Source organism: Triticum urartu, chromosome 5 (genome assembly GCF_003073215.2).
Source record: "Triticum urartu cultivar G1812 chromosome 5, Tu2.1, whole genome shotgun sequence".
Classification (NCBI taxonomy): domain Eukaryota; kingdom Viridiplantae; phylum Streptophyta; class Magnoliopsida; order Poales; family Poaceae; genus Triticum; species Triticum urartu.
Window position 1 is genome coordinate 322,968,130 of NC_053026.1, and position 23,742 is coordinate 322,991,871.

The 23,742-nt window shown below is 49.8% G+C and overlaps 1 protein-coding gene and 1 long non-coding RNA gene across 4 annotated transcripts; one reads left to right on the forward strand and one right to left on the reverse strand.

Annotated features, from left to right (window-relative positions):
* Positions 1 to 511: 511 nt before the first annotated feature.
* LOC125508821 (ABC transporter G family member 41-like) lies at positions 512 to 22,352 on the forward strand. The gene is made up of 23 exons (XM_048673615.1): positions 512 to 1,348; positions 1,432 to 1,517; positions 1,588 to 1,672; positions 1,848 to 2,007; positions 2,135 to 2,211; positions 2,452 to 2,505; positions 2,585 to 2,675; positions 8,244 to 8,545; positions 8,769 to 9,050; positions 10,081 to 10,394; positions 10,743 to 10,903; positions 11,054 to 11,157; positions 11,237 to 11,390; positions 11,607 to 11,738; positions 11,818 to 11,891; positions 11,992 to 12,324; positions 12,710 to 13,000; positions 20,116 to 20,199; positions 20,501 to 20,634; positions 20,858 to 21,091; positions 21,182 to 21,353; positions 21,441 to 21,695; positions 21,781 to 22,352. The coding sequence occupies exons 1-23, from the start codon at positions 830 to 832 to the stop codon at positions 22,048 to 22,050; spliced, it is 4,368 nt and encodes a 1,455-aa protein (XP_048529572.1). The 5' UTR covers positions 512 to 829; the 3' UTR covers positions 22,051 to 22,352.
* Positions 13,310 to 21,980, reverse strand: LOC125508826. Of its 3 annotated transcripts, none has more exons than XR_007283781.1 (5): positions 21,788 to 21,980; positions 21,457 to 21,693; positions 21,126 to 21,356; positions 20,893 to 21,040; positions 13,310 to 13,888 (listed from the first exon to the last, which is right to left on the reverse strand). It is a non-coding gene; the product is annotated as an uncharacterized LOC125508826 (long non-coding RNA). The 3 variants fall into 3 exon arrangements; XR_007283779.1 differs by having other exon boundaries at positions 21,126 to 21,377; XR_007283780.1 differs by having other exon boundaries at positions 21,126 to 21,381.
* Positions 22,353 to 23,742: the final 1,390 nt, after the last annotated feature.

Genomic DNA, 23,742 nt, shown 5'->3' on the forward strand with positions numbered 1-23,742 from the left:
AAAATTGAACTTCAAATGTGGTGGTTTTCTACGATTTTCACTTCAAGGCCGGAGTAGGGTAGCCCCTTGGATGGCTGATTTGGTCGGCATGGTATGGACTGAACCTGGATTTACAAAGAAAACATATGAGCTGCAAAACGTTTTATCTTCTAAAATCAGCTTTTGATCTAATACTGATGTCATCGTGGTTGTCCTCTTGGCGTGTGCACTTGTGAATCTCACTTCTCTGTGCATCACGTCGCCAACAGCGGGGCCGAGCTGACGCTAGCTCATTATGCTTTTAATTTAACTTTTTTTATATGTAGTGCGAGCATACTAGGATGTGATGGAGTTCCCTTTTCCTCTTTTGAGACACGGAAAGCCGTGGGGGTCGGATGCCATGTATAGGCCGGTCGGCCAACATGCGGTGCATGCATGTCGCCGGGAAGTTAGGACAAGACAACGAAATCGGTGCACTAGGAGGCGATCCATGGATGAAGAAGTGTATAGATAAGAGATACGTACTCATCATTGACTAATCTAATCGCGGGAGCCTCGGCTTACCTTTGCGCTGAGCCAATCGTCGACTCATATTTTTATTGTCTTCAGTCAGTCATGTGCCCGCCTTGTCCTCGTGGACAAAGCAGAGCTGCAGAGATTCATACTACATTCATGATTTATAACTTGGAGAAATTTCGACTTCAGTAGAGTCAACGGCACCATAGGTCAAGCGAGTTTTTTTTTTATTGAAAAAGAGAGAGAATATATGGTCCGGTTGGCTGGCTGGTTCATCAGCGAAGGAGAAGAGGGTGGTGGCGAGGAAGCTGGCTAGCTGAGCTAGATCGAGGTGATGAGCAAGGTGGAGATGGGTGAGGAGGAACAAGGACAAGATGGTATAGCAGTGGATGATCCGGAGAAGAAGGCGTCGGCTGCGAGCGGCAGGCTGCAGCTGCCGTCGTCGTCATCGTTGAGGGAGGCGCTCGCCTCCACCTCCTCCTTGTCCCTGCGAGAGCAGCACCACGACGAGGAGGCCGAGCTCAAGTGGGCGGCCATCGAGCGGCTGCCCACCTGGGACAGGCTCCACACCTCGCTCCCTCTCAATGCCGACGGCGCTCGTCCGCCGGAGCCGGTGGACGTGCGCCGGCTGGGGGCGGCGGACCGGCGGGAGCTGGTGCACACCCTCATCGCCGACATCCACAAGGACAACCTCCGCCTGCTCCGGCACCAGCGCCGCAGGATGGACAGGGTCGGCGTACGGCAGCCCACGGTGGAGGTGCGGTGGCGGAACCTGCGCGTCCAGGCCGAGTGCCAGGTCGTCGATGGCAGGCCGCTCCCCACGCTCCTCAACTCCGCCGTCTCCACGTTCTCGGTACGTGATTCATTCGTTCATCTCGCGGCTCTGCTCTCCGTCTCGCCACCTGTTCGCTCAAGTGCCACGGTTGCCATCTGCAGCTGCTCACCACCATGCTCGGCTTCAACCGTAACCAAGAAAGGATCCACATTCTAAAAGATGTCACCGGCATCCTCAAACCTTCCAGGTGAGCTCCCTTCCTTCCTCATCATCAGTACGCAAATGCAACACCAATCTGAATATGTGTGCACATGCAGGATGACCCTTCTCCTTGGACCCCCAGGCTGTGGCAAAACCACCCTTTTGCTAGCACTTGCTGGAAAACTCAAGAAAAATCTCAAGGTATATGGCTATATACTCCGAAGTTCTTTATCAAAAAATATACTCCGCAGCTTAGCTGACACTTATGAGCTCTATGTAGGTTTGAAAGTTCAGGCAGAAACAGAGAAAATACTGTGTGCTGTGTGTTTCAGTACTTCCTTTACTTACATAATAGTATGCATGTGTGGGTGCGTAGGTAACAGGAGAAATTGACTATAATGGTGTCAAGCTGCAAGATTTTGTTCCAGAGAAGACAGCAGCTTACATTGGTCAGTATGATCTTCATGTCCCTGAGATGACTGTCAGGGAGACGCTCGACTTCTCTGCAAGATTCCAGGGCGTTGGCAGCAGAGCAGGTATTTTCCTTTTTCTGGGACCTGGTGAATTAAATGTTTTTTAGGGACAGCAGGCAACTAACTAATTGAAGTAAATTACCAATTCTATCTACTAAACCAAGTGCTCTCAATTTCTTGTACACAATAGAAATTATGAAGGAAGTCATTAGAAGGGAGAAGGAGGCTGGGATCACCCCTGACCCCAACATAGATACGTACATGAAGGTAAATACTGACCTATTTTGCTATAATGTTGTAACATATCTGAGTGCGCCCACTGGAACCCCTTTCTCTTGATAATATAGAATCAAACCTGATACAACATCTTTCTGCCAAGTGCCATCATAATTTTTCAGTGAGATTCTTTCCTAATGATTCTTAAGATAAAAACAAAGCATATCATGTGTGTACAGACCAGTTCAGTTTAGCTACAACATTTATAATTGCTATGCACTTTTTTTATAGGCAATATCCGTGGAAGGTTTAGAAAGAAGCATGCAAACAGACTACATTATGAAGGTAAACAATGTTCAAAGAATAATTCACTGGTTCCAGTGCCCGATGTTTTTCATGTGCATAATCTTTTCTTGCCTCGCAGATAATGGGACTCGACATATGCGCTGATGTACTAGTAGGAGATGCCATGAGAAGAGGTATTTCAGGCGGTGAGAAGAAAAGACTAACCACAGGTGAATCTACGATACATATGACATTTTTGTTAGATGTGTATAGTCCCTTTTCGGTATATCCCCATTGTATAAAGGGTTTTCTGCACTTTGACACACATGTATATGTAATGGCCTTTGGCCCTCAGTAAAGCTAAGTTGCTCATTCCTAACATGGTATCAGATGTTTAGGTTACTCTTCCTCTTCCGCACGATGCAACTCCGTGCGTGCTCCACCCTTGTCGCCGCCGCTGCTAGCCTCCGCCCCTAGCCTCCGGCCGTCCTGCTGCCCGCTTCCTTTCCAACTGCGCTTGAGCTGGTCCGACTACTGCCCGTGACTGCCTCGTTCCCGGGCTGCCTCATCCCAGCCCCGTTCGGCCGCCGCGTCCCCAGCTTTGTCCGGCCGCCGCCGCTGTCGCCTTGTCTGGCCGCCGCCGCCGTCCGGTCCGCTGCCGCCCCTGCCCGGTGCCCGTTCAGCCGCCGCCCGGTCCGGTCGCGGCCCCGTCCTCCTTGGTGCGGCCCGGCCCCGGCTCTCCTCCGACTCCCTCCGCGCCCTGCCTCCCTGGCTGCGGGAGGGATTCTCTCGATCTCGTTCGCTCTCTGGTTCGAGCGGTTCCTCGATCCATATCGAGCTGAGGATGCGTTGACCAAAAAAAAGGAGACTTTCCATGTCGTCTTCGGGCTATGTCGCTGTCCCTCGGTGCTTGGTGATCTTCGATGGCACCAACTATGCTGAGTTTGTGGGCTTCATGCGCATTCATATGCGTGGCCTTCTTCTGTGGGGTGTTCTTCCTGGCGAGGTACCCTGTCCGCCATGCCCGGTTGCACCAGTGGCCCCAATCCCACCAGTGCCGCCGGTCCTTGCTGCTGATGCTTCTCAGGCTGATCGGGATGCTGCCAAGGCTCTGGATGATGCTGCGGTTGATGCTTATGATCAGCAGGTATCCGCTTATTCCGATGCTCTCTTTGTGTACCGGGATGATCTGTCAGCTTACACTCAGTGGTGCAATGATGATGCTCGAGCTGCTGCTGTTCTCACTGCGAGTGTCCTCCCTCAGTTTGCTTCGGAGTTCATGGGACTTGGCACAGTTGCAGCGATGTGATCTTATCTTTGTCAGCGCTATCAACCCTCTGGTGATGCTCTCTATCTATCAGTGGTGCGTTAGGAGCACGCACTCCAGCAAGGTGACTCATCTGTTGATGAGTTCTATTCACAGTGCTCTGCCATCTGGCGTTAGCTTGACTCTCTTCGGACAGTTGTGTGTGGCACCTGTCATTGCTGTCAGACTACTCGGTCTGATCTGGAGTTTCAGCGGATCCATGAGTTCTTATCTCGTCTCCGCTCTGAGTTTGAGCCCAGACGTGCTCACTTGCTTGCTCGTGGTCGTGTTCCAATCTCGGAGGTGCTTCCGAACTTCGTGCTGAGGAGACCCGCCTTCGCTCTGCTGGTTTGCTGGTGGTCCCGTCTGTGTTGGCTGCTCGGGCCCCTGTGTCGTCTGCTCGGCTCACCGCTCCACCGCTCCTCCCCACACCTTCAGGGGGTGGGTCGCCCTGCCTATACTGAGAGGGGCCGGTCGCGCCATGACACCTTCTGTGGCTACTGCTCTCGGCCAGGTCACCCAGAGTCTGATTGCCGTGAGAAGAAGCGAGACCAGCGGCGCTCCTCTTCCAGTGGGACTCCCGGATCTTCCTTGACTCCGTCACTCACTGACCAGGACATTGTGAGGCTCAAACGCCTCTTGGCTTCCTCAGGCTCTTCGTCGACTGGTTCAGCTGCTGCTGTGACTGCATCCACTTCTCCACCACCGCAGCCGTCTACACAGTCAGGTACATCTTCGTGGGTTTTGGATTCTGGAGCCTCCTTCCATATGTCTTCTGACTCTTCTGTCTTGTCTTCTCTCCGACCTCTTGATTCGCCTGTTAATATTCTGACCGCCGATGGCACACCTCTTCCTGTTGCTAGTCGTGGTCTTCTTTCCACTTCATCTTTTTCTGTTCCTAGTGTTTCACATGTTCCTCGCCTTACCATGAATCTGTTTTCCTCTGCCCAACTTACTGATTCTGGTTGTCGTGTCATTCTTGATACCGACTCTTGCTTCATTCAGGATCGTCGCACCAAGGCTTTGGTTGGTGCTGGCCCCCGGCGCCGTGAGTCAGAGGGCCTTTGGGAGGTTGACTGGCTTCGTGCTCCTTCCGCTGCCACCACTCCTGCCAGTTCCCATGCTCTTGCTGCCTCTTCTTCTGCGTCCTTCCAACAGTGGCATCATCGCCTTGGTCACCTCTGTGGCTCTCGCTTGTCTTCTTTAGTTCGTCAGGGCCTCTTAGGGTCTGTATCTGGAGATGTTTCTTTGCATTGTAATGGTTGCAGACTTCGCAAACAGACCCAGTTGCCTTACCCTACCAGTGAGTCGGTATCTCAGCGTCCTTTTGACTTAGTTCATTTTGATGTTTGGGGTCCTGCTCCCTTTGATTCGAAAGGTGGTCATCGCTACTATATCTTGTTTATTGATGATTTCTCTCGCTACACTTGGCTCTACTTCATGAAATCTCGTAGCGAGGTTCTCTCTATATACAAACGTTTTGCTGCCATGGTTCACACCCAGTTTTCCACGCCCATTCGTACCTTTCGTGCTGACTCCGCTGGTGAGTTTATCTCCCAGCTGTTGCGTGGCTTTCTTGCGGAACAGGGTACTCTTGCCCAGTTCTCGTGTCTTGGTGCTCATGCTCAGAATGGCGTTGCGAAACGTAAGCATCATCATCTACTTGAGACGGCTCGTGCGCTGATGATTGCCGCTTCCCTTCCGCCTCACTTTTGAGCTGAGGTTGTTTCTGCATCCACCTATCTCATCAACATTCAACCATCGACTGCTTTGCAGGGTGGTATTCCTATGGAGTGTCTCACTGGACGTTCTCCGGACTACTCAGCCCTTCGTATGTTTGGATGTGTGTGCTATGTCCTTCTTGCCCCACGAGACCACACCAAACTGACTGCTCAGTCGGTTGAGTGTGTCTTCCTTGGCTACAGCGATGAGCACAAGGGCTATCGCTGTTGGGATCCTGTTGGTCGTCGTTTGCGCATCTCGCGTGATGTGACTTTTGATGAGTCTCGCTCTTACTACCCCCGTCCTTCTTCCTCAAGCTTCTTTGTGGACGATATTTCCTTTCTTCTTCTCCCAGATACACCCGCTATGTGCCTCATGTTTCACTTCCTCCTTCTGCACCTCTCATGCCTTCTTATTCCCCACCAACACCATCTTCCCCATCCTCCTCCTCCACATCTCCACCATCATCTCCCGTCCGTCGCCCTCTCTCACCGTTTCCTCTCCACTATACATGTCGCCCTCGTTCTGAGGATGCTTCTCCTGACGCGCCTTCCACCTCTGGTGCTCCTTCTTTCACGCCTCCCCCGCTTCATAACCTCCGTGCTCGGCCTCGCCCCCCGCCTGATCGCTACTCTCCTGATCGGTACGGTCTCTCTGTTCTTGCTGAGCCCACTTCCTATCGGACTACCATGACTCAGCCTGAATGGCAACTTGCGATGACCGAAGAGCTTGCTGCCCTTGAGCGCTCAGGCACATGGGATTTGGTTCCTCTCCCTTCCGGTGTTCGTCCCATCACCTGCAAGTGGGTCTACAAGATTAAGACTCGCTCTGATGGTTCTCTTGAGTGCTACAAAGCTCGTCTTGTGGCCCGTGGTTTTCAGCAGGAGTAGGGACGCGATTATGATGAGACTTTCGCTCCTGTGGCCCACATGACCACTGTCCGCACTCTCCTTGTTGTGGCTTCTGTTCGTCATTGGCCTATCTCTCAACTTGATGTCCAGAACGCCTTTCTCAATGGCGAGTTGCGTGAGGAGGTTTATATGCAGCCACCACCGGGGTACTATGCCCCTGATGGTATGGTCTGTAGACTTCGGCGCTCCCTCTATGGTCTTAAACAGGCCCCTCGTGCCTGGTTTGAGCGCTTCGCTTCTGTGGTGACTGCCACTGGTTTCTTGCCCAGTGATCATGATCTCGCGTTGTTTGTTCACACGTCTCCTCGTGGTTGAACTCTTCTCCTTCTCTATGTTGATGACATGATCATCACTGGTGACGACTCTGAGTACATTGCCTTTGTTAAGGCTCGCCTTCGCGACCAGTTTCTCATGACTGATCTTGGTCCACTTAGCTATTTTCTTGGGATTGAGATCTCCTCGACCTCTGATGGCTTCTACATCTCCCAAGAAAAAAAAATTCAGGATCTTCTTGCTCGCGCTGCTCTCGGTGATGAGCGCACCGTTGTGACTCCTATGGAGCTCAACGTTCAGCTTCGTGCCTCTGATGGTGACCCTCTTCCTAATCCCACTCGCTATCGTCACCTCGTTGGCAGTCTTGTCTATCTTGCTGTTACGCGTCCTGACATCTCCTATCCTATCCACATCCTGAGTCAGTTTGTTTCAGCCCCCACCTCTGTCCACTATAGTCACCTCCTCCGTGTTCTACGATATCTTCGTGGCACAATCTCTCAGCGCCTTTTCTTTCCCCGCTCCAGTTCTCTTGAGCTCCAGGCCTACTCTGATGCTACCTGGGCTAGTGATCCCTCTGATCGACGCTCGCTATCTGCTTACTGTGTCTTTCTTGGTGGCTCTCTTATTGCCTGGAAGACAAAGAAACAGACTGCAGTTTCTCGCTCGAGTACAGAGGCTGAGTTGCGGGCCATGGCTATGTTGACGGCTGAGGTGATCTGGTTACGGTGGTTACCTGAGGATTTTGGTGTGTATGCTACTACCTCGACTCCCTTATTGTCAGACAGTACTGGTGCTATAAGTATTGAGCGTGACCCGGTGAAGCATGAGCTCACCAAGCACATCGGTGTGGATGCCCATTTTGTGCGTGCTGTTGTGCAAGATCAGACTCTCGCTCTTCACTATGTGCCCGCTGAGTTACAGTTGGCTGACTTCTTCACGAAGGCACAGACTCGAGCGCAGCATACCTTTTTCCTCTCCAAACTCAATGTTGTTGATCCACCATGAGTTTGAGGGGGGTGTTAGATGTGTATAGTCCCTTTTCGGTGTATCCCCATTGTATAAGGGGTTTTCTGCACTTTGACACACATGTATATGTAATGGCCTTTGGCCCTCGGTAAAGCTAAGTTGCTCATTCCTAACAATTTTCACGATGGTTTTATTATCTCGACTATAATCTTGTAAATGATATTTTTGCAAGATAAATAAATAGTTAACTGTGCAATTCATTGACTAAAATTCCTTAACTGCATACCGGGAGATATGCACCTTTTCTGCTGGCTAATTTATTTTGTTGATGCTTTTTGTACTTTATTATTACCATGAAGTAATATGAAGCTCTCGCCACAGCAAAGGTAACAACAGGGTTATGGTAAACAATAAATTTCTGTTGTGATGAAAGCGCACAAGCCTGAACGAATCAACTTAGCATGATTTTTCTCTACTTTTTAGAATGTAGCTAGTAATGTGTTATATTCAGTTTATGTAATCCCAACCTCAATTTTGGTCTATATAGGATAAATAATAGCATAAATGATTCGATACTGGATGCTTAATTTTTTCCACTTGTAAAAATGTCTTACAAGCAGGAGAGATGATAGTAGGACCATCAAAAGCGCTTTTCATGGATGAAATATCAACTGGGCTGGACAGTTCTACTACCTTCCAAATTGTTTCTTGTCTCCAACAGCTAGCTCATATATCAGAGTCTACCATACTGGTCTCACTCCTTCAACCAGCACCAGAGACTTATGAACTTTTTGATGATATTATCTTGATGGCTGAAGGACAAATCGTTTACCATGGCCATAAGGGCTACATTATGAGTTTCTTTGAATCATGTGGATTTAAATGCCCCGAAAGAAAAGGGAGCGCTGACTTCCTTCAAGAGGTATTTAGGAAAATACTGATTTACATAGTCTGAATTACTCATGTCAAAATAAGCGTCAATAGCATCTAGGAGGTCAGGTAAGCATGTTTCACCTTGACATCTAACAAAGTGTAAGATTTATACCTATAGTTTTGATGTGAATTCAATGAAAGTAAACAACTTATTTGTACTCTTTCTTACAATCATAAGGTAGTCCACTCTTAACAACTTATATATTACATAGGTCCTGTCAAAAAAAGATCAGAAACAATACTGGAGCCGCAACGAAGAAGGATATAATTTTGTTACAGTTGATCAATTCTGTGATAAGTTCAAAGCATCTCAAAGTGGTCAGAATCTTGCTGAGGAGCTTTCGAAGCCGTATGAAGAATCTAAAGGACATAAGAATGCCCTGTCCTTCAGTATCTACTCATTATCCAAGTGGGATCTACTCAAGGCATGTTTTGCACGGGAGCTCCTTCTTATGAAAAGGAATGCCTTCATCTACATATCAAAATCCATTCAGGTAAGCAAGTTGAGGCTATCTTTTGGAAAAAAAAATGTGATTGATGCATGGAAATTTTGTGCCTAGTTTTACAGTGTAAATTGCGTTCTAGTCTGTAAATGCAGAATCCTCAAATTACATGCATTATGCTCAGTATTAGTTACCGATTGAAATATTAGCAAAACCTAGTAGCAATGTGATGTAATAAACTTCTTGTGTTACTAAGGAGGTCTGCAGGTCGCAATAAAGCTTTCGCACTAAAAGTTGAGATCTGTGTTACACTTTCAACTCTCAAGTGAACTGCAGCATTAATATATATAGTACCTCCTCGGTTCCAAATAACTTGAAGTTTTAGGTTTATCCTAATTCAAACTTCTTTAAGTTCGACCAAGCCTATATGAAAATATACCAACATCGACAACACCAAATTAGTTTCAGTAGATTCATCATAAAATTTATTTTCATTCCATAAAGAAGTTTGACTTAGGACAAACCTCGAACTTCAAATAATTTGGAATGGAAGGAGTAGACAATAAAGGTAAAGATTGATGTCGTATGTAGCTCTAGTTGTGTTCAAATGCGAAATATTGTAGGATTAGGCCATTAGGGACTATGCGCTTAACACAGGGTACATGGACTAGCCATCTTGTAGTACTTTCTTCTACACACTGAGAACATTGAACTCTCGGACCATATAGAAGTCTACAGAAGGAACTTTCCCAGTATGTCAGCATCTTATTCTACATTCAGCTCCTACTCAGTGTGCAACTTCAGGACTTCAAATGCTCGTGTGCTTATATCATTACCTACACTAGCGCCACAGCTATAGGGTTTTTGGTTACAGTATTACTCCCTCCGTCTCAAAATAAGTGACTCAACTTTCTACGTACTTTGTACTAAAGCTAGTACAAAGTTGAGTCACTTATTTTGGGATGGAGGGAGTATTTGTTACAGTTTTCATTATAAAAATCGATGGAATTTACAGCTATGTCATGTTGCACTTTTCTCAACATGCCCTCCATAAGCTAACGTATGTATTTGTGCACTGCAGCTTGGATTACTTGCTGTTATTACTGGGACAGTATTTCTGCGCACACGTATGGGTGTTGACAGAATTCATGCTAACTATTATATGGGTTCACTCTTCTATGCACTCCTGCTGCTGATGGTGAATGGATTCCCTGAGCTTGCCATGGCAATTAACAGACTGCCGATCTTCTACAAACAGAGAGATGACTACTTCTATCCTGCATGGGCTTATGCAATACCATCTTTTATCCTAAAGATTCCAGTCTCTTTAGTTGAGTCAATAGCTTGGACAACAATATCCTACTACCTGATTGGCTATACCCCGGAAGCATCCAGGTAAAGTTATAATTATGTTGTAGAAACTAATTACCTCGTGGGATGGGAGCACTAATTCAACTACAACAACATTTCCATTGAGGAATTATTACCATTCACCCAACTCGAGTCATTCAGATGCGGAGTATAATCACCCAGTGAAAAATAAAAGATTCTTGCCAGTGAAAATAGTCCAAAATACAACATTGTTTATATTGGTTTTGCTGTGATCTGGTGTACTGTAGTCAAACATGAAAATCCCTTATCTAACACTATATTTACTTTTCTTTTAGACTTTCTTTCAGCAAAACTTAGGTTTTTCAGCTGCAATACTTGCTTTGTGGTAACATGCACGATTCTTGTGTTTAGATTTTTCTGTCAGCTCCTCGTCCTCTTCCTCATCCACACAGTAACTTTATCAATGTTTCGATGTGTGGCCTCATACTGTCAAACAATGGTGGCTGGTTCAGTCGGTGGTACAATGGCATTTCTAGCGACCCTTCTGTTTGGGGGTTTCATAATTCCTCGCTGTAAGACACTCCCGTATTTTCTTCCCACAAAAAGAAAACTCTCCCATTTCATATTGCTAACAAGAGACGAGTCCTAATTTCTTGCAAACGTAGGTTGTCCTCAATTATTAAACAAGAATCGCTAACATTTTCAGTGCCGCATTGCTACAGCATTTATGCCTAATTGGCTAAAGTGGGGATTTTGGCTTTCTCCATTGTCATATGGTGAAATAGGCTTAACTGGAAATGAGTTTTTGGCACAAAGATGGTTGGAGGTACACTTTGGCATACCAAGTATGAATTAATTGAAGAAACATGCAATATCAAAGGACACTAAAATTTCTATGTTGATAGATCAAGATATCTGGTGTAGCACTTGGAAGGAGGATCCTAATGGATCAAGGGCTAGACTTCTCCAGCTATTTTTACTGGATCTCAATTGGAGCATTGCTTGGGTTTACATTGTTGTTCAATGTAGGCTTCGCCATAGGCTTGACCATTAAAAAGGGTAAGTGTGACATGGCCGATATTGCATTAAGCTAAACAACTTAAATACTAGTATAATTTTCTAGTGTAACAGTGTCGCATGAATTGTAAACTCGATTAAGCATATGCTGGAGAAGTAAAACATTGGAAATGGAGCAAAAATAATTCCATTCATAAGAACATTCTGTTTTCTCTGGTTAGATATGCCACCTACTCTGACCTCCTATGAGCCTCTCAGTTCCAGGAACTTCTCGAGCCATTATCTCTCGCAATAAGCTTACCACATTTGATGGAAGAGACCAAGATAACAATGCGGAAAATAGGAGGCCTAAGTTACAAGCAGAGACTGCTTTGTCTCCAAATAGGACTGGTTAGTTGAATTCTACACCACACAATAGTGTCAATGGAATATAATCTTAATTTGACCTCAATAATTAAATCTTGTGCAGGGAGGATGGTATTGCCTTTCACGCCCCTTATAATATCATTCCAGGATGTCAACTACTATGTAGACACCCCTGCGGTAATTCAAATATAGTTAGAACATCTGTGAAAGCATGACCGGAGAACTTAGAGCCATACCAAGGGCTGACCACTAATAGGTAAGTATTTCTTCATTGCAGGAAATGAGGGAGCATGGTTACATGGAAAAGAAACTACAGCTACTCCACAATATCACAGGAGCATTCCAGCCAGGGGTTCTCTCGGCACTCATGGGGGTTACTGGAGCGGGAAAAACAACACTCCTTGATGTTCTTTCTGGAAGGAAAACTGGTGGTGTTATTGAAGGGGATATAAGAATAGGAGGGTATCCTAAAATTCAGCAGACTTTTGCTAGGATATCAGGCTACTGTGAACAAACTGATGTCCATTCCCCACAGATCACACTGGGTGAATCGGTTGCATATTCAGCCTGGTTGCGCCTTCCACCAGAAGTTGATGCAAAAGCAAGAAATGTGAGCTATGTTTATCTCTCTTGTTGAAAATACAATATGGTATTGGAGCCAAGAGGTCTCGAGTTCAAGACCCTGCCAATGCAGTACTAAAATTTATATTTGTGGCCTACATCAATCCCATGTCTAAGGCCTAAAGGAGCCTAGACCCGAGAGGGAGTGTTGAAAATACATTGCCTTCCTTACTCCGTCAGTTTGGACTTTTGGAGTAACTAGTTAGAGCATTAATTCAATATCTCTAACGAAAGTAAAGCTACAAATACGTGAATCTATATAAAAAGAATAAATGTGTAGTGTACAGGGTTTGCATTCTTGTATTCTAGCCTCATATGTGGTTGGAACAGTTGAGACAAAAATGTGAGCTCACCCGTATTCCTTTCCCTCTCAGGAATTTGTGAACGAAGTTCTTGAAACAATTGAGTTGGACGAAATTAGAGATTCTTTGGTCGGAATACCAGGGGTAAATGGACTATCAACAGAGCAAAGGAAACGGCTCACGATTGCAGTCGAGCTCGTGTCTAACCCCTCGATCATATTTATGGACGAGCCAACATCAGGCTTGGATGCAAGGGCAGCTGCTATTGTCATGCGTGCAGTGAAGAATGTTGCAGACACAGGTCGAACGGTTGTGTGCACCATTCACCAACCAAGTATCGATATATTTGAGGCATTTGATGAGGTAACTACTTTATATATATACCCCTCTCCGGGATTCTCATTCTAGGCATCAAGAAATATTTTTTTTATTACTCCCTCTGTTCGTTTTCATAAGACGTTTTGGACAGCTAGCTTTGAACTGTTTTGGGTACTATCTGAATTGTCTAAAACGTCTTATAAAAGTGAACAGAGGAAGTAATAGAAATGGTAATTTTCCAGGTATATTTAATCCAGTGTAGATCTATCATATGTAGTATTATAAGGTGATGCATTGGATAAGAATGTCAAAAATCAGTTTTGATTAAATCAAACATGAAGTAACCAAGTGCAATGGAACTGTGAAGCATTTGTTCACCTTATACTGAAATAATTGGAAGTAACTATGGAATAAGTTAACTATTAGACATGGAACAAAATTGGTTGCTACCTCAGATAGACCCCTTAACACTTTATCGGCAGGAACTGAAAGTTATCAAGCCATACTAACAGACTACTTAAAGAACCCCAAATTAAGTCCAATACAGAGCCTGCCTCAGACTAAAGTTTTTGAGAAGGTAACAGTGATATTACCGAAAAAGGCTTTCGCCCCGCTTTATAAATAAAGCAACCACCAAGCAACAAGTACCAAGGTAACAACGGAACACAACACACACCGACACAAAGCCGCCGCAGGTAGGGTCCAACACACACAGATCCAAGTTCAGCTGTGGGCACAGCATAACAAGCCCAGCGCAAACTCACTACGAAATGTCCCAAGGCAGCGGCGGCGAAGCACGAAGGCAGCGATCTAATCTGGTTTCGAAGGTGGCGGGGGAAGCGGTGGAGCCAACCGGAGAGCCATCGCGCGAAGCTGAGTGATGATGGAGGTGATGGCGTCTCTCTCCCTGGGACGGCTAAGCGGCCGCCAAAGCTGCAAGTAACCAGACCATTTGAACAAAGCGTCAGTAGCACGACGAAGAGGAATATGCTGAATCACAAGTTTATTCCTAACAGTCCACAGCGTCCAGGCAAGGACCCCAATGGTCAGCCACCTAATGTGGCGTAACACGGGTGGGATCGCCTGGAGTTCGGCAAAGAGAGCGGGGAAGTTGTTGTGGTCCCAGCTTCCACCCACAATCTCGCTGAAACAGCTCCATAGGAACTGCGCGAACACACAGGAGAAGAAGATATGGTTTGAGTCTTCTTCGGTCCCGCAGAGCGGGCAAAGCCCATCTCCAGGGCCATTGCGTTTCAGAACCTCAACGCCAGAGGGGAGGCGGCCGCGAATCCATTGCCACAAGAAGATCCTAATTTTGAGGGGGAGGCGAATCTCCCAAATGGAGGAGAGCGCCTCATGGCCAGGAGAAGGGGCGATGGCCAGGTATAGAGATTTGGTGGAGAATTGACCGAAAAGCTCAAGCCGCCAATTTGCACGGTCGACGTCTGTCGTGAGATCAGGCTCGTGGAGTGCAATCAAGTCGAGCAGCTCCTGCCAGTCCGCGTTCTCATCCAGGCCAAATGGTCGCCGGAACGCAAGTTGCCCAAGGTCAGCAAGGGCGGTCGCCACCGAAATACGAGGGGCAACCGCGACGGAGAACAAGTCTGGGAAGCGGGCTGCAAGAGGCGTGTCTCCAACCCATCTATCGAACCAGAACAACGTGGCGGAGCTGGACCCAATCGCTATCGAGGTCCCGATCCGGAGGACAGGGAGGAGCTGAATGATGGATTGCCAGAACTAAGAGCCCCCAGATCGCTGGCAAAAGGCGAGAGGCTGGCCACGGAGGTATTTCTGCTGAATAATGTGGAGCCATAGGCCACCATCTCCGTTGGCAATCCGCAAAAGCCACCGAGTCAGGAGGGCAATATTCATGCGCTTGGAGGACATAATCCCGAGTCCGCCCTGGTTATGAGGTTTGCAGATCTCAGACCACCTAACCATGTGGTACTTCTGCTTATCACCCTCGCCGGCCCAGAAAAAACGCCCCTGAACAGTGGCAATCTCGTGGTGAAGGGTCTCCGGAAGGCTGTAGAAGCTCATGATGAATAGAAGAAGGCTAGAGAGGGACGAGTTAATGAGCACCGTACGAGCTGCTTTCGAAAGCCACTGACCCTGCCAGGGCTCAATACGGTGCTGAAGCTTCCCCACGGTGGGGCGCAGCTCAGCCACCCGTAAGCCTGGAGTCGCTAATGGGGATCCCCAAATAATTCGTGGGGAAGGACCCGAGCTGGCAATTAAGCCTATCCGCAATGCTCTGCCGCTCATCTTGGGCGTAGCCCAAGACCATCACCTCGCTCTTGGCGAAGTTGATCCTAAGGCCAAACATCTGCTGGAAGCAGAGGAGGAACTTGAGGTTCGAAATATCACTCTCCGACCCCTCCATCATAATGATGGTGTCATCCGCATATTGGAGAAGGGAAAGCCCGTTTCCCCCAACTAGATGCGGCACTATCCCCTTAATGTGACCTGCCGCCTTGGCCTTATCTAGGATGGCCGCCAGAGCATCGACAACCATGTTAAACAGGAGTGGGGAGAAGGGATCACCCTGGCGAACCCCACAGAATGTGTGGAAGAAAGGGCCGATCTCCCCATTGATGTTCACCGCGGTGCCTCCCGAGGATACCAACTGCATCACTCGGGTTATCCACCTGTCGTCAAAGCCCTTACGGAGCAGGCATTCCCGAAGGAAGGGCCAGCTAACTGCATCGTATGCCTTGTGGAAGTCCAATTTCAAGAAGACTGCTTTGAGGTGTTTGGAGTGCACCTCATGGAGAGCTTCGTGGAACACCAAGACCCCATCAAGGATATACCGGCCCTGAATGAAGGCCGACTGGTCTGGATGGGTTATCCGGCCGGCAATAGGGGCCACCCTAATGGCGTACCCCTTCGCGAGGATGCGGAAGATGACATTAATCACCGTAATCGGCCGGAACTGTCGGATGTCCGAGGCCCCAGTCACTTTGGGGGTGAGTGTGATCACCCCGTAGTTCAGCCGAGCCAGGTCAATGGACCCAACAAAGAACTCGTCAAATAGGGCCATCACCTCAGGCTCGATTACCTCCTAGAAAGTCTGAAAGAATTTTACTGGGAGGCCATCTGGGCCGGGAGCCGAGGCGGGGTTCATGCCCTTAATAGCCGCCCAAACCTCCGCCTCCGTGAATGGGGCTGTGAGGGACGCGTTATCCTCAGGCGAGACGCATAGGTGGGCCGACCAGATATCAAGCGCCAGGGCAAGACCTCCCCGAGGGGGGGGGGGCAGAGAATAGGTCTCTGTAGAAGCCGTCTACATGAGCTCGGATGTCCTCCGGTCGCTGCAGGAGGGACTCTCCATCCCACAAGAGGGGGATGGAGTTACGGCGTCTACGGCCGTTAGCGATGGCCTGGAAGTAGGCAGTATTGGCGTCCCCCTTGAGGACCCAATTCTGCGTACCGAGTAGGCGCCAGTATGCCTCCTCGTCAGTGTAAATGACTGTGAGCTGGTCTTCCAAGTCATACCTAAGCATCCATTCGTCTGTTGAGAGGCCCGCGGCGTCAGCACGTAGGTTGAGGGCCTGGATGCCCTCGAGAAGGGCTTTCTTCCTCTCACGGATGTCCCGGCCCACGTTGGAACCCCACCCTTTCATAAACTGCCGTGACCGCTTGGCGCAGAAATGCCAGGAGTCCACGGCGGACAGAGCACATGGGGCGCATTCCGCGCCTCGCGCCATCGGGCGGCCACCGCAGCGGAGAAGCCCGGTTGACGCAACCAGAAGGTTTCGAAGCGGAAACGCGCGGGGGGGGGGGGGGGGGGGGAGGAGGACGCTCATTCTCGAAGAGATGAGAAGGGGGACGTGATCGGAACCAATCCGCGTAACCGCCCAAGCGACGCTAGGGGACAACGAATGTCCCACTCAGGGGAGGCGAAGACCCGATCCAGAACCGAGCGAGTGGGATCAACTTGGCGGTTTGTCCAAGTGAACCTGGCCCCGACTCAATCGAGCTCTCGCAACCCCATGTCTGCGATGCAATCATTGAACATTTGCATCCGAGGGAAGTTCACTAAATTATTGCTCTTGTCTTCTGCTGATCTAATGAGGTTGAAATTGCCGCCCACTATCACCGGAAGCTGGGCGGCTGCAACCTTTGTACGGAGCTCGGTGAGGAAGGACTCCGAGCGGCGGTGGTCGGCAGGCCCATAAACAGCAATGGTTTCCCATTTGAAGTTGATGGCCCTCTCGAAGACCTCCATGCTAACGAAGAACTCGCCTCGGTCCATGCTTCCAACCTCAAAGGTGGCATCCTTTAAGAGCCTAGTAGGATGCCACCCGAGTGGCCCGCACTCCCACTAGAAGGGAGCCAATGCCACGAACAAGTCGGAGCTTAGATGCTCAAGCTCCGACAGGGAGAATTCCGTACGCATGTTCTTGAATGGCCACAATGTCGATTCGTTCGGAGCGCATGTAATCGATGAGTTGGCGGCGCTGACCATCTTGGCCGAAGCCGCGGATGTTCCAGAAAAGGGCTCGCATCACGCATCCATCGGGGGGCTGCTTGACCCCAAGACACGTGAGGCGCTTTGAGCGCGGAGGGCGGCGGTGCGGGAGCGGGTGCGTCCCTGGATGACAGCCGGGGCGGGCGTCGCGAGGGGAGGGGCGCTCGGGGCAGCCCCAAAGGGGGTGCCCGAGGTAGGAGGGGGGGCGTGCACGGGCCTCGGCAAGGCGGCCATCAAGGATCTCCCATGCACGGATGGCCTCGATCTGAACCCCCCCCCCCCCTGAACACTATGGCCGAATCCGCCGCCACCTTAGCGAGGTGGCCAAGCGGAGCCGACACCAAAGCAGAAAAGGAACAAGTAGCAGAAGTGGCCGGGACGGACGGGGTACCTGGCTCGAGGTTCCGGGCAGCGGCCCGGAGGGCAGCCTGCTCGGGGACAGGTAGGGCCGGGCTGCCAGCCGGGCTGGACGCCTCAATCCGAGCACTGCGACGCGAGGTCACCGGGGATGAGGTCGACCTGCCCTGCCTGGAGTAGGCCGCAGTCCGGGGGGGAGGCGGTGGGCCGGCCACCGGAGTGGTCACCACCACCGCCAGCCCCATGGCGGTGGCGCACGGAGTCGCCAGCGGGGGAGCAGGGAGCGCCGGGCAGGAACCAGGGGAGGGTGGCGGAGCCGGAGTCACGGCCACCGTCGGAGGTGGGGAGACCGGCCCCCCAACCGGGCTGGAAGCCACCACCGTGAGCACAGGAGGAGTCGGGGTCGCAACCGGGCCCGACGCCCCCAGAGTCTCCAGCTAGGGAGGGGCAGCCACGGCGGGGGGGGGGGGGGCGGGGGGGGGGGGGGGGGGGCGGGGCCGGGTCAGCCAGGTCGGTTGAGCCGGGGGAGAGGGCGAAGATGCCGAGGGTAGTACCGTCGGGGAAGATGCTGGGAAGACCTGAAGGCTCACGTCCGAGGCGTCGAAGCAGTCGTCATCAGGGGGCAGGGGATCCGCTGCGCGGGAACGGCCGGCCCCGGTACCGCCCCTAGCAGTCGAAGCGGGAGGCTGGTCGTGCGGACTGTCCTTGAAGCCGTCGTCATCATCCTCCGAGCCAGAGGGGTGGCCGTGGCGAGGGTCACGGTCGCTGCGGTGGCCACCATCGCCTCCCCCAGCAGAGCCGCCCTCCAGAAAGCTATCGTCGGGGATGCGGGGGCGGCCAATGTGGTTGGGCGGCTCGGGAGAGATGCGGAAGTCGAAGCCCTGGTCGTTGAAGAACACACGAACCGTGCCACGGAGTCTGGATGAATCAAGGGATTTGACCTTGACCCGGACCTCCTCTTCCTTACGGAGGGAGAGCTCATCCACCACGACCACCTTGCCAAGGATGCGGGACATGTTCCGAATGACCCACTCGGAGCGTGCAATGTCAGGGAGGCCGCCGATGAGGATCCATGTCGTGTCCAGGACTGCGACCGCCAGGGGGTCCTGCACCGGCACGGAGATGTCCACCACTAGCTTGTGGAGGGCTAGGGTGATGTCTCCGCTGCGAGTGCCGTAGCCGTGGCTGACCGCGTCCGAGAAGACGACCGAGATCTGACCTCCCGGCAGCATGGAGACCTGCCAATCCCAGGAGCAGTGGTAGAGGTGGTTGAGATCGGTCTCGATCATCTCCGGCGAGGCCACCCATCCTTCACGGTGACAACGGCCAAGAGCGATGGAGAAGGGGCGGGGATGTCAGGCACCTCGATGTGGAAGTAACCGAGGCCCTCAATCCCGTGCTCATACATCATCAGCTCCTCAGCCACCGGGCGGTCGGGGCAAAGGAAGGCTGGATGGTCCGGGTCGGAGCAGAGGTAGCAGCACTGAGGACGCGTGCACACAACCTGAGAGTGGCCGGAGAGGCCGCGATTGAAGCACTTGACGAGGTCGGCGGAGAGGTCGTCGGGTAGGAGGGCGGTCGTAGTCGAGGCAGCCGGATCGCGAGAGGGGCCAGTGGCCGGGGCAGCACCATTAGCCCGCGCAAGGCCACGCTTCTTCTTGCGCTTGCCCCTAGGGCGGCCGCGACCCGCACCATTGCCGGCCGGGGGGAGGTGCGGCTCCCCGCGGGGTGGCTGGTACCGGCGCACCTTGGAGGAGGCGGGCGGAGGGTCCAGCAGGCCCTGGGAGCGGGCGGGGGAGCGCGGGCGGCCGCCGCGAGCCAGGGAGCGGCTCGGCTCCCGCCGGCGCGACAGAGAAGGCGACCGACGACGCGGTTCGTGCCGGTCCGCGGCCGGAGGAGGCGAGCGGGAGCGGGAGCATTTTTACAGAATGAAACGGTACCTCTGTTGTATTATTTAAATTGATGAAAACAAGCTGACACGTTCGTTCACAGGATAGAAACTCCCACATTAACTGGAGGAAAGAGAAAACTATGTACAGCAGTTATCCTGGTTGTGTTTTAGCAGTGCCAATTAAGTAAAAGAAGATCATGATAGCTGCATATGTTTTAATTTATGAGTATGAAAGTTCTGTAGCAAATGAAACTCTATTTCTGAAAATACATATGTATTTTCTAATGCATAATCGTGTAATCATGTGGGCAATTCAGATAAAGCCTACACCTTAGTTCCAAGTAATTTAGATGCACTATTAATCATAAGTTCATTAACCAAAATAAATCCATATATAAGTGAAGTGCCATATTTACTAATTAGCTTCTCATATGTATCTAGTTGATGCTGATGAAAAGGGGTGGAGAGTTGATCTATGCTGGGCCAGTTGGACACCATTCATGTGAAGTCATCCAGTATTTCCAGGTAATTATTAATCTTAATTTGTCCTTACACAAAATAACTAAGTACATGCACATATAATTTGTATCACACATTTATATGTGATGCAAGTCAATTTAAACATATCATTTACCTGACCTAATTATATTTTGTTTGCATCTCTTTCTATTATGTACTATTCTGAACCCATTCTCCAGTCCTCATGATTTTGCAATCTACATAATACATGAAGGGGCAAGCAATATTAATCACAGAAGGCTATACTCAGTTCACCACCTGCTTGTGTTATACAAACTAGTGAAATTATTTTCTTTATTCTTTCTAGGAAATACATGGGGTTCCCAGTATCAAGGACAAGTACAACCCATCAACATGGATGCTAGAAGTTACTTCTACATCTATGGAACTTCAACTGGGAGTAGATTTTGCACAAATCTACAGGGACTCATCAATGTGCAAGTAAGTCAATTTCGAAGAAACATTGCTTGTAAAACAGATTGAAAGTTTTGATCAGAATACCTGAGAAAAACAAAACAGGCTTGTGATCTCAAAAATGAGTTTTGACCAGAATGGAATATAAGCATGGGTTACCATAGCATACTTAACAGACATACCATTTAGTACTTAAATTTCTTTTAGCGCAATATTCATGCTAACCAGTATGTAAATTTTGTGACCAAAGGGACAAGGACATGCTGGTGAAGCGCTTGAGCATACCAGTTCCTGGTACAAGTGACCTCCATTTCCCAACCCAGTTTCCGCAGAAGTTTCGGGAGCAATTCAAAGCTTGCCTCTGGAAGCAGTGTTTGTCATATTGGAGAACTCCTTCTTACAACCTGGTGCGGATGGTATTCATAACAGTGGCCTGCATTTTCTTTGGTGTGTTATTCTGGCAGAAAGGCAACATCAACCACATGTACGTAAGCCATCTCTTAATTATGCCTCTTAACTGATGCATGTATGATGGAAGCATATGATTGAAGTTGCTTGTTTTGTTTGAGGGTAGAAACGACCAGCAAGGTCTCATCACCATATTGGGGTGCATGTATGGAACTACTCTGTTCAGTGGCATCAACAACTGCCAATCAGTGATGCCTTTTGTCTCCGTTGAACGCTCCGTCGTGTACAGGGAGAGGTTCGCAGGGATGTACTCTCCTTGGGCCTACTCCTTTGCGCAGGTCCTATTAATCACATGAAGATTACTATCTTCAGATAGATTTTATTACTGCTATGTTCAGATATTGACTTATCTTTTTTGGGGATAGGTTGCCATGGAGATACCTTATGTGCTGGTGCAGGTAGTGATCTTCATGTTGATAGCATATCCGATGATAGGGTACGAGTGGACAGCAGCAAAGTTCTTTTGGTTCATGTACACCATGTTGTGCACGCTGTTCTACTTCCTCTACCTGGGAATGATGATTGTGTCGCTCACCCCCAACATCCAAATCGCTTCCATACTTGCATCCATGTTTTACACCCTACAGAACCTCATGTCTGGGTTCATCGTGCCTGCGCCTGTAAGTAAAGCCATCTTAACTCTAGTACTAGTATTAACCATTACAAAATAATGGTGCTTACAAAAAATACATAAACATATGGCAGCAAATACCAAAATGGTGGATATGGCTCTACTACATCTCCCCAATGTCATGGACGCTCAATGTCTTCTTCACCACGCAGTTCGGAGATCACGACGACAGGATGATCGATGTATTTGGAGAGACCAAATCCGTCGCAGCATTCATGAGGGACTACTTTGGTTTTCGCCGTGACCTGCTGCCACTGGCAGCGGTGGCCCTGGCAGCATTCCCTGTCCTCTTTGCCGTCCTCTTTGGTTACAACATCTCAAAACTCAACTTCCAAAGGCGATAGACAAACACATTTTCATAGTAGTAAAACAGTAGCACGATATAGAATAGATATTGCAAACACACATATCTCTGTGTGTTAAAATTGAAAGCCCGCTTACCAACACGAAGAGGTCAGTGTATGTACTTTTGTGTAAATGGGATATATAGCAGAACAAAATTCCAGTAGTAGCTAGTATTCGAGAAGATGTGCGATATTGTCGTTAACAGACACTTAGGCACTTTCACTCTAGCCTATCTCATTTAGTATTATTATTGTAAATCATTTGTTATTATTGTGAATATATTTGCAATACAAGTTTTGTAGTGATGAAAAACCACAACGCACAACCCTGACAATTTTCATGAGCAGAATAGAATTGGTATTTTGCTGGGACGGAGGAAAAGCCCACCCCGCTCCGCCCCCGAGTCGCTCCTGCGGGCAACTCCGGGCGGCAACCCTAGCGCCGTCGCCCCCCGCTCCTCGCCTCGGCCTCCCCTTCCTCGCCGTCGCAAGGCCGCATGACGTAGGCGGCGGCGGGGCGCCCCTCCTGTCCGCCGACATCGGGAGGCAACCCTCTCCTGCTCCGACTCCCTTCCCTTCCCCCGGCGTCATGGTGGCCCGCCGGAGTGGCCTCCCACCCCCCCCCCCCCCCCCCCCCCCCGTCCAACGACGGCTTGTGGGGCTCCGGGGCATTGGGGTGCTCTGGCGGCGGATCTGGGTGTGTCTGCCCAGATCAGGTTGGTGGTGGCGGTTGGTGGCGGCGGGGACGGCTGGCGGCCTGCTAAGGTGGTGGTGTTGCTGCTGGTGGATGTGATGCTCTGGTGGGGTGGTAGGGCTCCCGTGGTGTTGGCTAGGGCATGGAGGCGCATGATCTGTGGTGGTGGTTAGCGTCCCGGTGGCTTCTTCTTGGGGCCGGCGGGTGGTGCGGGTTAGGGCAGCGGCTTGGCGTGGCGGCTGCTCTGGCCATGGGCAGTAGTGCCGCAGTGAGGTCCGGACGGTGGCCTCTCTGCTGCGCGGTGCTACACGGTAGCTTGGCGAGGAGCATGCCCGGCAGATCCGACGCTTGGAGCTCGGCGGGCGGCGCGGGTTGGGCAGTGATACGTCTCCATCGTATCTATAATTTTTGATTGTTCCATGCCAATATTCTACAACTTTTATATATACTTTTGGCAACTTTTTATACTATTTATGGGACTAACATATTGATCCAGTGCCCAGTGCCAGTCCTTATTTGTTGCATGTTTTTTGTTTCGCAGTAAATCCATATCAAACGGAGTCCAAATGGGATAAAAACTGACGGAGATTTTTTTTTGAAATATATGTGAATTTTGGGAAGTGAAATCAACGCGATACGATACTCGAGGGGCCCACGAGGCAGGGGGTGCGCCCCTGACCCTTGTGAACACCCCGTAAGGCGGTTGGTGCCCTTCTTTCGCCGCAAGAAAGCTAATATCCGGATAAAAATCGTGTCCAAAATTCAGCCCAATCAGAGTTACGGATCCCCGGGAATTTAAGAAATGGTGAAAGGGCAGAATCAGGGAACGCAGAAACAGAGAGAGATAGAGAGCTTCATGTGCTTCACTTATATCTTTTGAGTATGGCTTTATAGAATGCTTCATGTGCTTCACTTATATCTTTTGAAGTTTGGATTGCCTGTTTCTCTTCACATAGAAAACCGCCATTTGTAGAATGCTCTTTTGCTTCACTTATATT